Source organism: Homarus americanus, unplaced genomic scaffold (genome assembly GCF_018991925.1).
Source record: "Homarus americanus isolate GMGI-L3 unplaced genomic scaffold, GMGI_Hamer_2.0 scaffold39670, whole genome shotgun sequence".
NCBI lineage: Eukaryota > Metazoa > Arthropoda > Malacostraca > Decapoda > Nephropidae > Homarus > Homarus americanus.
Window position 1 is genome coordinate 1 of NW_024722361.1, and position 14,124 is coordinate 14,124.

At 44.5% G+C, this 14,124-nt stretch overlaps 2 protein-coding genes across 2 annotated transcripts; one reads left to right on the forward strand and one right to left on the reverse strand.

The window, feature by feature from the left end:
• Nucleotides 1-8,583: 8,583 nt before the first annotated feature.
• On the reverse strand, nt 8,584-9,975 carry LOC121862723 (TSC22 domain family protein 1-like). The gene has a single exon (XM_042361040.1). It carries the CDS (start codon nt 9,973-9,975, stop codon nt 8,584-8,586), a length of 1,392 nt encoding a protein of 463 aa, XP_042216974.1.
• Nucleotides 9,976-13,203: 3,228 nt separating this feature from the next.
• On the forward strand, nt 13,204-13,659 carry LOC121862722 (octapeptide-repeat protein T2-like). The gene has a single exon (XM_042361039.1). The coding sequence runs from the start codon at nt 13,204-13,206 to the stop codon at nt 13,657-13,659; it is 456 nt and encodes a 151-aa protein (XP_042216973.1).
• Nucleotides 13,660-14,124: the final 465 nt, after the last annotated feature.

Consider the following 14,124-nt stretch of genomic DNA (forward strand, 5'->3'; position numbering starts at 1 on the left):
TAGTTACGTATTACATGAATGTATGTATGTATGTATGTATGTATGTATGTATGTATCCTGATGGAGGCAACAAGAATCACACGAGATGGTCAGGATATACTTCTACGGGGTTGATGCTACTTAATGAACTTGTTCTATCACCATTTAACTTCTCTATAGTTTAGGGAACGGGGTATCAGCAGAGAGAGAGAGAGAGAGAGAGAGAGAGAGAGAGAGAGAGAGAGAGAGAGAGAGAGAGAGAGAGAGAGAGAGAGAGAGCCTTAACTACGACCACCAATTCACACAAGAAGGCCGACGACAACAACCCATCTCCCCCATTCCTGAGAACCAATCATCGAAGTTTATTTTAGGATTATCTAATGTAATTGGTCAGGTGTGTGGATGAGCGCTACACCATCAAGTTCCCTCCGACGTTCCCTCCACTGGATGGGTAGGTAAGCAGGCAGGGAAGTAGGTAAGAGGTAAAGAATGCTCCTACCTACTGTGGTGTGAGGTAAGATCAAGACACACAGTAAGGAGCCACGAGAGATAAACAGCTTGGTCATTTCTCAGTGTGTGTGTGTGTGTGTGTGTGTGTGTGTGTGTGTGTGTGTGTGTGTGTGTGTGGTGTGTGTGTCCTGGAGGTCTTGTTAGTGGTGAGATAAGTGACTGCTTGGTGTCGTAGCTCTCTCACAACACACACACACACACACACACACACACACACACACACACACACACACACACACACAAATGACCCAAGACTTAAGTGTTACGAGGAGAAAAAATAAACACAAATAGTTATAATAATTAACACAGGAAAAGTAGACACTGATAAACAATAAAAATCAAACAAATACAACTTAATAAAATACAGATACAACGATTAATTGATTACTAACCCAACCTAACCTAACCAAACCAAACCAAACCAAACCCTAACCAAAGCTAACCTAACCAAACCTAACCTAACCAAACCCAACCAAACCTAACCTAACCTAACCAAACCAAACCAACCAAACCAAACCAAACCAAACCCAACCTAACCTAACCTAACCTAACCAAACCAAACCAAACCAAACCAAACCAAACCCAACCCAACCAAACCCAACCTAACCTAACCCAACCAAACCAAACCCAACCAAACCAAACCCAACCCAACCAAACCTAACCTAACCTAACCCAACCAAACCAAACCAACCCAACCCAACCAAACCAAACCAAACCAAACCCAACCTAACCCAACCAAAGCTAACTCAACCAAACCCAACCCAACCAAACCCAACCCCAACCAAACCCAACCCAACCAAACCTAACCTAACGAAAAACCCAACCTAACCCAACCCAACCAACCAAACCCAACCCAACCCAACCCAACCAAACCAAACCAAACCAAACCCAACCTAACCAAACCAAACCTAACCTAACCAAACCCAACCTAACGAAACCCAACCCAACCTAACCTAACCCAACCAAACCTAACCTAACCTAACCCAACCCAACCCAACCAAACCAAACCAAACCAAACCTAACCCAACCCAACCAAACCTAACCCAACCAAACGAACCCAACCTAACCAACCAAACCAAACCAAACCCAACCTAACCTAACCCAACCCAACCAAACCCAACCCAACCAAACCAAACCAAACCAAACCAAACCCAACCTAACCAAACCCAACCCAACCCAACCCAACCCAACGAAAACCTAAACCCAACCTAACCTAACCTAACCAAACCCAACCCAACCTAACCTAACCTAACCCAACCAAACCAAACCAAACCAAACCCAACCTAACCTAACCAAACCTAACCCAACCAAACGTAACCCAACCTAACCAAACCAAACCAAACCAAACCTAACCTAACCTAACCTAACCCAACCAAATCTAACCCAACCAAACCAACCAAACCAAACCAAACCCAACCCAACCTAACCTAACCTAACCAAACCTAACCCAACTCAACCAAACCAAACCAAACCTAACCCAACCAAACCTAACTCAACCTAACCAAACCAACTCAACCTAACGTATCTAGGTAAGGTAATGTTCCTCGCTGCCGGTGATGCTTCTCCCTCACTTTTCCGCTTCCCGCGCCCTCACACACACAGAGGTTGCCATGGTAACCAGCAACAGCTCTATCATATCGTCATTCACATCACCACCAGCTGAGCGGCAGATGGTGGAAGGCCAGATACAGGCAGATGGCGATTATCTCCCTAGTGCACTAATGACCAGATGGGGGATAGGATTTTGGTCCATAGATATGATAGATGTTCGATAGATGGCTGGATAGATTGTACGATATATGGATAAACAGATGGTACAGTTGGTTACAGTTCTACCTGGTACAGTGGTGGGCGTGTTTTGTGAGTTGGCCCAAAGGAACTTCACACAGTAGACAGACTAAAGGTTGTTAATGGCGAAGACCCCTGTGTCCTGTGATGACGTGTGATGACCCTGATGACGTGTGATGACCCTGATGACGTGGATGACCCTGATGACGTGTGATGACCCTGATGTCGTGTGATGACCCTGGTGACGTGGACCCCTGGTGACCTGTGATGACCCTTTGTGACCTGTGATGACCCCTGATGACGTGTGGATGACCCCTGGTGACGTGTGATGACCCTGGTGACGTGTGATGACCCCTGGTGACCTGTGATGACCCCTTGTGACCTGTGATGACCCCTGATGACGTGTGATGACCCCTGGTGACGTGTGATGACCCCTGGTGACCTGTGATGACCCATGGTGACCTGTGATGACCCCTGGTGACTTGTGATGACTTCCTTGGGGGCAGTGGAACTTACCGGCGTTGCTGAGGTCCTCCTTGCCCTTAGGATCCGCACTAAGAGGTCAGCCTTCTGTCTGGCCAAGTCGAAGCGCGGGACCTGCAGGGGAGCCCAGGCGAACCTGTGGGGGGTAGGAAGACCTGTTAAGTACCTGTGTTGTTGTTGGACCTGATAAGTACCTGTATGAACCTGTAGAATATCAGGACCTGTAACCCATTTAAATTGAGGTTTCTGGTATAGCACTGAGAGAGAGAGAGAGAGAGAGAGAGACCACGAGTTACCTTTTACAAGCCTTTGACACCTGTAGCAGAGACCCGTAACCTACCTGTAGAAGGGTTGGGCCATGCAGGTGCTGAGGTTACCTGGAGGTCATTCAGACACCTCCTGTAGACCTGCTCCTTTCTGTCGTCGCTATCCTGTAGGGGGAGAGGGAGGGACACAGTTTTTAACAGACAGTCACAGTAATTGTCCTCATTATATTATTGGAGTCATAATATCTACAAAGACTCAATGTAAATTTAATAATGGTATAGTTTAATTATGTCTGTGTTACTATTCTGACAGGTTATTTTAGTAGTAGTAGTAGTAGTAGTAGTAGTAGTAGTAGTAGTAGTAGTAGTAGTAGTAGTAGTAGTAGTAGTAGTAGTAGTAGTAGTAGTAGTAGTAGTAGTAGTTTATCCAAGACACAGATATAAGATTAACAATCAATCAAGGCTCAGTACTTAGACCATTATTATTTATTATATACATAAACGACGTAGATATCGGCATAGACAGAAACATAAGTCAATTTGATGACAACACTAAAATAGGACGTGTTATTAAATTTGATGAGGACCCGCAAGACTACAGGAAGATCTAAACAAATTCTCGAATAGTCTGAAAATTGGCAGATGAAATTTAATGTGGACAAATGTAAAGTACTTAATCTAGAGATGTGACAGAAAACCAGATACCAGATGAACATCGATGTTATAGAGATATCAGACTGTGAGAAAGATTTAAAGAGTAATGCTAAGTAGGAATCTTAAACCGAGTCAACAATGTGTTTCTGCTCAAAAAGACTAACAAAATACTTGGGTTCATACAAAGGAGTGTTAGTTAAGACCAGCGAGTCATCCTAAAACTATATCTTGCGCTAGTGAGACCAAACCTGATTACACAGTTCAATTCTAGTCACCGTATTACAGAACCGAGAAAGAATTCAGAGGAGAACGACAAGACTAATCCCGCATTAGGAACCTTGAGTATAGAGACAGGTTAAAGCATCTTAATTGACACCTCGAGAGACGAAAGTGAGGGCGACCTGATAGAGGTGTATAAATGGAAGTCAGGGCTGAACAAAGGGGGACATTAAGGTACTCAAACTATCCAACCAGGAGCGAACTCGTAACAATGGTTTTAAATTAGACAAATTTAGATTTAGGCGAGAAATAGGTAAACATTGGTTTGGAAACAGAGTAGTGGATGAATGGAACAAGTTACCAAACATCATCATTAACTCGAATACGCTGAATAGCTTCAAACATAGGTTGGATGCTTATATGAACAATAGGGGGTTGTAAACGACTGTTCTCCAGATGGGCCAATAGGCCCGCTGCAGTTTCATTCTCATGTTCTTAAAGACCAAGACGAAAAGACTAACAAAGACTAAGACTAAAGACTAAAACTAAGACTAAAGACTAAACCAAAGAATCGAATCAGACTAAAGACTAAGACTAAAGACTAAGACTAAGACTAAACACTAAGACTATGACTAAACACTAAGACTAAAGACTAAGACTGTATACTAAGACTAAAGACCAAGACTCTCACTTGACACACAGATAAGACTCTTACCATCTCCTGAGAGCGTGTTGCCGCCACCTCTCCCTGGTGGGTCACTGCACTGACTAGGACGATCACCCAGACCGCCCACACGATGCCACGCCCACTCAACAACATTCTTCACGATCATTGGTCCTGTCGAGAAAAGAAAATATACCAATCAGAAAACTAAGTTCATGGCTATGTGGCTGTGTAAAAGGAGAAAGAGAGAACATATGAGCCAATCAGAAAGCTAAGTTTACGATTATTGGTTGTGTTGAGAGAGATAAAAATATGAGCCAATCGAAAGCTAAGTTTACGGCCATTGGTTGTGTAGAGGAGAAAGAGAGAACATATGAGCCAACAGAAAGCTAAGTTTACGGTCATTGGATGTGTAGAGGGAGAAAGAGAGAACATATGAGCCAATCAGAAAGCTAAGTTACGGTCATTGGATGTGTAGAGGGAGAAAGAGAGAACATATGAGCCAATCAGAAAGCTAAGTTTACGATTATTGGTTGTGTTGAGAGAGATAAAAAATATGAGCCAATCAGAAAGCTAAGTTTACGGCCATTGGTTGTGTAGAGGAGAAAGAAGAGAGAACATATGAGCCAATCAGAAAGCTAAGTTTACGGTCATTGGATGTGTAGGGAGAAAAGAGAACATATGAGCCAATCAGAAAGCTAAGTTTACGGTCATTGGTTGTGTAGAGGGAGAAAGAGAGAACATATGGGCCAATCAGAAAGCTAAGTTTACGGTCATTGGTTGTGTAGAGGGAAAAGAGAGAACATATGAGCCAATCAGAAGCTAAGTTTACGATTATTGGTTGTGTAGGGGAGAAAGAGAACATATGAGCCAATCAAGCTAAGTTTACGGTCATTGGATGTGTGAGGGAAAAGAGAACATATGAGCATCAGAAAGCTAAGTTTACGGTCATTGGTTGTAGGGAGAAAGAAGACACATTGAGCCAATCAGAAAGCTAGGTTTACGGTCATTGTGTTGTAGAGGAGAAAGACAAGGCCAATCAAGCTAAGTTTACGGTCATTGGTTGTGTAGAGGGAGAAAAGAAGAACATATGGGCCAGTCAAACTAGTTTACGAATTGGATATGTAGAGGAAAGAAACAACATATGAGCAATATAGAAAGCTAAGTTTACGATTATTGGATGTGTAGAGGAGAAAGAGACAACATATGAGCCAAAGCTAAGTTTACGATTATTGGTTGTGTAGAGGGAAAGAGAACATATGAGCCAATATCAAGCTAAGTTTACGGTCATTGGTTGTGTGGGAAAAAGCTGAGCCAATCAGAAAGCTAAGTTTACGATTGGATGTGTAGAGGAGAAAGAGACAACATATGAGCCAATCAGAAAGCTAAGTTTACGATTATTGGATGTGTAGAGGAAAGAGAGAACATATGAGCCAATCAGAAAGCTAAGTTTACGATTATTGGATGTGTAGAGGAAAAGAGACAACATATGAGCCAAGAAATAAGTTTACGGTCATTGGTTGTGTAGAGGAGAAAAAGAGAGAACATATGAGCCAATCAGAAAGCTAAGATTATGGATTATTGGTTGTGTGAGGAGAAAAGAACATATGAATAATCAAGCTAAGTTTACGTCATTGGTTGTGTGGAGAAAGAAGAACATATAGACCAATCAGAAGCTAAGTTTACTTATTGGATGTGTGGGGGAAAAGAGACAACATATGAAACATCAAGCTAAGTTTACGTTATTGGTTTGTGGGGAAAGAGAACATATGAGCCAATCAGAAAGCTAAGTTTACGGTCATTGGTTGTGTAGAAGGAGAGAGCATATGAACCAGAAGCTAAGTTTACGGTCATTGGTTGTAGAAAGGAGAAACATATGAGCCAATCAAGCTAAGTTTACGGTCTTGGTTGTGTAGAGGGAGAAAGAAAGAATAATCAAGCTAATTTACGGTCATTGGTTGTGTAGAAGGAGAAAGAAGACATATGAGCCAATCAAGCTAAGTTTACGGTCATTGGTTGTGTAGAGGAGAAAAGAAGAGAACATAGAGCCAATCAGAAAGCTAAGTTTACAGTCTTGGTTGGTAGAAGGAGAAAGAAAGAACATATGGCCAATCAAGCTAAGTTTACGGTCATTGGTTGTGTAGAAGGAGAAAGAGAACATATGAGCCAATCAAGCTAAGTTTACGGTCATTGGTTGTGTAGAAGGAGAAAAGAAGAACATATGAGCCAATCAGAAAGCTAAGTTTACGGTCATTGGTTGTGTAAAGGGAGAAAAGAGAACATATGAGCCAATCAGAAAGCTAAGTTTGGTCATTGGTTGTGTAGAGGATAAACAGAAATACAAGCCAATGAGAATAACCAAGTCACGTGTGTTGTTTTTGTCTCTGATTCCCTTCATGGAGACAGACAGACAGACGACAGACAGACATAGACAGACAGACAGACAGACAGACAGACAGTTTCTCATTTTGTTTCATCATATAACATTATTATTGTTGTTGTTTTTGTTAGAATAAATATAATTATTCTTCCTCAAGTTTTATAAAAATAATTACGAGTTTTATTATTTATTGTTATTATTATTTAAGTTTTGTTTTTTGGGTTTTAAATTGAATAATATGTCAGTTTTTGTTGTTGTTGTTATTATTATTTGTTGTTGTTTGTTGTTATTTGTTGATTTGTTGATTATTTATTATTATTATTATTATTTATTATTATTATTATTTGTTATTATTATTATTATTTTGTTATTATTATTTATTATTATTGTTATTTTTGTTGTTGTTGTTATTGTATTTGTTATTATTATTTATTATTGTTGTATTTGTTATTATTGTTTGTTGTTATTATTGTATTATTTATTATTGTTATTTGTTGTTGTTATTTATTATTTATTTATTGTTGTTATTGTTTGTTGTTATTGTTATTATTTGTTATTATTATTATTATTAGTATTATTGTTATTATTTATTTAGTTATTATTAGTTGTTGTTGTGAGTATTTAGTTTGTGACCTTAAGATAAATAAATAAAATATTTGGTCATATTGGCGACGATTATTTGGACACACACAGACACTACTGACTTATTATAAAAAACAATTAAAGATTAATTACACTGGAATTTGGTTGAGCCTATGACTTACCTTTGATCGTCAGCGTAGAGACATGGTCAGAGTGATAATTAGGGAGGAGGTGTTCAAGGAAGGAAGGAAGGAAGGAAGGTGATTAATTTTTGAGAAGGAGGAGGAAGAAGGAGGAAGAGGAGGAGGAGGAGGAGAAAGAGAGGAGGAGGAAGTGAGGGTTATTTTGGAAGGGAGGAGGAGGAGGAGGATAAGGAGGTAATTTTGAAGGAAAAGAGGAGGTAATTTTGGAAGGGTTAGGGAATGAGGATTCTATTAGAGAGGAAGGGGCTGACTAGGAAGGGCCATTTGAGAAAAGGAAGAAGGACATTTTGAGAAAAAGGAAAGGGACCATTTTGAGGAGGAATGGGAAGGAAGGAGCCATTTTGAGGGGAAAGGGAAGGAAAGGGACCACGGAAAAGGAAGGACATTTGAGAAAAGGGAAGGAAGGGCTATTTTGAGGGTAAATGGGATGGAAGGCATTTTGAGGAGAAAGGGAAAGGAAAGGTTATTTTGAAGGGAAAAAGGAAGGAAGGGGCTATTTTGAGAGGGAGAGAGAGAATACAAAGATATGATGGATGGGAGATGGGATAGAAAGAAGATGGGGGTGAAATCTACGTCATGTCATGCCTGCAGTAACAGGTGAGTCTCAGCCAATCAAATCCAAGAAACCATTTAATGAAGCATACTAATTGGTGGATAATATAAACTTGGGTCATTAAAATTGCAACAATAATGAATTGTAATGGTGTTGTACTTACTTTCCTCTCCTCTCCCTCCCTCCCTCCCTCCTCCCTCCTCCCTCCCTCCCTCTACCTCTCCCTCCCTCCCTCTCCCTCCCTTCTCCCTCCAACTCAACAGAGAACAGAGAAGGAGATACGTTAATCTCCTTTAGAACAATTACAGATCTAGAGAGACATTGGCCACTGACTGAGGGACCTGGACACTGACTGAGGACGACCTGGACACTGACTGAAGACTAACCTGGACACTGACTGAAGACGACCTGGACTGACTAGAGACGACTGGACACTGACTGAAGACGACCTGGACAGGCTGGACACCTGACTGAGGATGACCTGGACACGACTGAGCGCCTGGACATTGACTGAGGACGACCTGGACACTGACTGAGACGACCTGGACAATGACTGAGGATGACCTGGACACTGATGGGACGACCTGGACTGACTGAGGACGACCTGGACACTGACCGGGGACGACCTGGACTGACTGGGGACTGACCTGGACGAGGACGACTGGACACTGACTGAGGACAGACCTGGACACTGACTGAGGACGACCTGGACTGCTGAGGACAGACTTGACTGCAGGGGACGACCTGGACACTGACTGAGACGACCTGGACAGTGACTGAGGACGACCTGGACACTGGGGACGACCTGGACACTGACTGAGGACGACCTGGACACTGACTGAGGACGACCTGACACTGACTGAGGACGACCTGGACTGACTGAGGACGACCTGGACACTGACCGGGGACGAGCCTGGACACAGACTGAGGACGACCTGGAACAGACTGAGGACGACCTGGACTGACTGAGGACGACCTGGACACTGACGGGACGACCTGGACACTGACTGAGGACGACCTGGACACTGACTGAGACGACCTGGACATTGGAACTGGGGACGACCTGGACACTGACTGGGACGACCTGGACTGACTGGGACGACCTGGACTGACTGAGGACGACCTGGACACTGACTGGGGACGACCTGGGACTGGGGACGACCTGGACATTGACGGGGACGACCTGGACTGACTGGGGACGACCTGGACTGGGACGACCTGGACATTGACTGAGGACGACCTGGACTGACTGGGACAGACTGAGGACGACCTGGACACTGACAGGGACGACCTGGACAATGACTGAGGATGACCTGGACACTGACTGAGGACGACTCCTGACACTGACTGAGGACGACCTGGACACTGACTGAGACGACCTGGACACTGACTGAGGACGACCTGGACACTGACTGAGGACGACCTGACACTGACTGAGGACGACCTGGACACTGACTGAGGACGACCTGGACACTGACTGAGGACGACCTGGACACTGGACTGAGGACGACCTGACGACTGAGGACGACCTGACATTGACTGAGGACGACCTGACACTGACTGAGGACGACTGACACTGACTGAGGACGACCTGGACACTGACTGAGGACGACCTGGACACTGACTGAGGACGACCTGGACACTGATGGAGGAGCTACGATACTGAGACTCCGCCCTAAAGTGTCTGTCACCATAGCAACCTCTGAGCCCACTCCCCCAAGTCCTTAGTTATTTGATCTACCGGAAGGAAAAGAAGGAGGGAAGGAGGGAGGAAGGAAAGATGGAAGAAAGGAGGGAGAGAAAAGGAGGAAAGGAGAGAGGAAGTGAGGACGCAGAGAATGAAGAAATAAAGAGACGAAATCTTAAAGAAGAATAAAGAGGGAGAAGGAAGTGAAAGAAGGAGGAGGAGGAGGAGAAGGAGGAGGAGGAGGAGGAGAGAGGAGGAGGAGGAGGAGGAGGAGGAGGAGGAGGATTCAATAAAGTAGCAAACGAGAAGTGAGAGAGAGAGAGAGAGAGAGAGAGAGAGAGAGAGAGAGAGAGACCAACACTAAAGACTCACCAGGTGTAAACAGGTAAGGGTTGATTAACACCAATTAAACACCTGCTTATCAGAGGAGACTATGTGAACCTCTCTCTCTCTCAACTCCCTCCCACCCAACCTCTAGTCACCAACCCACCTCAACCCACCAAACCCATCTACAGACAGTCACCAACCCACTCAACAACCAACCCACTCAACTCACCAACCCACCACCAACCCACAACAGACAGTCACCAACCCACCTCAACCCATCTACAGACAGTCACCAACCCACCTTCAAACAACCAACCCACCTCAACCCCACCACCCCACCTTTAATATTTAAAATCTTCTATATTTTCTTCGTTTACAATTAAGGAAAACCAATCTACATATATATTTTGTTACTTTTGTCGACTATTGTGTTTTAGAATAAGTTTCAATTTTAAGGCTTGGGCCAACCCTGTTCCACTCTTTCTAACTGGCTGATGGATGGATGGATGGATGGTTGACTGGATGGATGAGTGGATGGTTGGATGATGGATGGTTGACTGGAAGGTTGACTGGATGGATGAATGGATGGTTGATGGATGGATGGTGAAGTACTGATGGATGGATGGATGGATGGATGGATGGATGGATGATGGATGGATGGATGGCTGACTGATGGATGGATGGATGGATGGATGGATGGCTGACTGATGGATGGATGGATGGATGGACTGGATGATGGATGGATGGTTGACTGGATGGATGGATGGATGGTTGGATGGATGGATGGATGGTTGACTGGATGGATGGATGGATGGCTGACTGGATGGATGGATGGATGGATGGATGGATGGATGGATGGATGGGTGGACTGGATGGATGGATGATGATGGTTGAAGATGGATGGATGGGTGGGTGGATCGATGGATGATGGATGGATGGATGGATGGTTGACTGGATGGATGGATGATGGATGGATAGATACGACTGCAATGTATCAAGGAAGGTATATGCACTGTATGTATGCACCCTGTATGTACGGCATATGTATGTATGTATGTATGTATGTATGTATGTATGTATGTATGTATGTATGTATGTATGTATGTATGCATATATGTATGTAATCAGGGTTGGATCAAATACTGATTTTTAGCGGTCAAATACAAATACTTCTATATCCAAGTTAATAAATACAAACCCAATACCTACATATTAGAATTACATTTTATCATCATTAATGCCTGGAAAATTTCTGGGCTCAACTTAGCTCGCTCAGGAGTGTAAAAATTACCAGCTTTGCTAAACACTCTCAGAAGGTGCCGACGTTGCACAGCAGCCTAGAATGCTCTTGGCAAAGTGCCTCAGAATTTTGAAGCTTTGTATATTACGCCAATACTTCCAGTGGGTTGATGTCAAAAGGCAGAACACCTTCCTCTAGGTACGTTTTAAGCTCCAGTCTTCACCACTGTAGTGTGGTTTGTTGACGGGCCACATCGATGGTCCAGGTGGAGGCATGTAGGCAAAGAGACGAGGTCGTTTGGCAATTATGTCATCTTTGTCTTGGTTGATGCTCAAGTGAAAGCTCATCTTGAATTTCTTCCTTCTGGACCTTCCTTGTAGTCCTTGGTAGACCCAGCAATAACTAAGTCCAAATTCGAAATCTTTTTTTCTGCAGTTCCTCACATGGAATCCAATAATCAACCTGAACCTGGGGTCCATGGCAGCTGCGGCAATGACATCAACCTCCCAGAAATGGATGCAACCTCTTGACAGATGACTGTAGTGTATTTGCCAACTTAAAGCAGTAGAGCAGTAATAAAAATAAACAAAATTACAAAAATAAAACAAATTCAAGTGTCTTAGTCCTCACAAATTGTCTGTAAGCAGCAACACAAAATATCAATTTTCCTTTGTTTATGGAAGAGGCAAAAGGCAGTGGCCTTAAACTAGCCTACTGCCTGTAACACTAACAAGTGTCAAAATACAATTACAAATGCAAATACATTGAAAATGTATTTAAATACAATTAAAATACAAATACAATTGTATTTGATCCACCCCTGGTATGTATGACCTGATGAATGTATGTATGTATGGAGATTAGATGAAAGGATGAAGGACTGGGGAGGAGGAGGAGGTGGGGAGGGGAGGAAGATATCAGGAACAAGAAGGAGGAGGTGGAGGCTGGGGAGAAAGAGGTCACGAGAGGCCCTGAACTCCACCTACACGATCTCTGTCTCTTGATGACCAGGTGAGAAAGCTTGATTACCCCCACCTCCACCTACTTCCCTCCCCCAACCCTCCCACCCATTCTCCTCCAAATCCCACCTCACTTCCTCCCCAACCTCCACCTCACTTCCCTCCCCAACCTCCACCTACTTCCTCCCCCCAAACCTCCACCCACTTCCCTCCCCCAACCCTCCACCTCACTTCCTCCCCAACCCTCCACCTTACTTCCTCCCCAACCTCCACCTTACTTCCTCCCAACCTCCACCTCACTTCCTCCCCAACCTCCACCTTACTCCCCCAACCCTCCACCCATTTCCTCCCCCAACCCTCCACCATTCTCCCAACCTCCACCTACTTCTCCCCAACCTCCACCTTACTCTCCCCAACCCTCCACCCATACCGTCGCTTTACACTCCCCTTATCTCCATCCTCCCTTTAACCGTTATCTCTACCCCCCTTCCCTCTATTTTCCCTATCCATCCCATCCTGTTTCGTCCAGTCAATCCACCCAGCATCCTCCCACTACCCTGCCCATCTATGGGTCTTCAGCTTCACTCCAGCCAAGCCAAGCCAAGCTGCCGCCGCCAAGCCAAGCTGCTGCCAAGCCATCACCGCTAATAAACCGAGTCTATTCACCAAAGACTTAATGTACAGAACAGTTATATACACAAACACACTCATGGTCACTGCTCCCAAGAGTACAATGTCACACAAGGGGCCGAGAGGCAGAGACGCGTCACACAAGGGGGCCGAGAGGCAGAGACGCGTCACATGGGGCCGAGAGGCAGAGACGCCACACACAAGGAGGGCCGAGAACAGAGACGCGTCACACAAGGGGGCTCGAGAGGCAGAGACCGTCACACAAGGGGCCGAGAGGAGACGCGTCACACAAGGAGGTCTAGCAGAGACGCGTCACACAAGGAGGGTCGAGAAGCAGAGACGCGTCACACAAGGGGGGCCGAGAGCAGAGACGCGTCACACAAGGGGGGCCGAGAGGCAGAGACGCGTCACACAAGGAGGGCCGAGAGGCAGAGACGCGTCACAAGGTCGAGAGGCAGAGACGCGTCACACAAGGGGGGCTAGAGAAGCAGAGACGCGTCACACAAGATTGAAATGTTTGAAGATTCTATTATGATAAGGGGCTATACTAATACATCACTCAATGACAAATAAAAAACATCTAGGTATTGTTGTGTGTGGTGTTGATGGAGACAAGAGCCACTATCATGTCTCAAGTGAGTTTAGAATAGCATAGGTGTTTAACTTGTCTCACCACGACCACCTATATTATAACCTGTCGAGTCTTGCCACAACATCGCTCCTTCTCACATGCTGAATTAATCACAACCTCGTGGTGTCTGGTTGGTCAACACGAGGTGGAATGGAAGACGAGGACTTGGATACTATTAGATGTTGTTAACCTCCTGCCACCACCACCACCACCACCACACTCCTTCTACCATCACCAATACCTGCCGTCACCAACCTCCCACAACCACCACCATCACCAACATCCCAATTTTCGTTTAATGCAATCGCAAAGGGCCAATTCACCAAATCATTGTTTATATCCAGCAATACGTAACTTAACGTATAATGA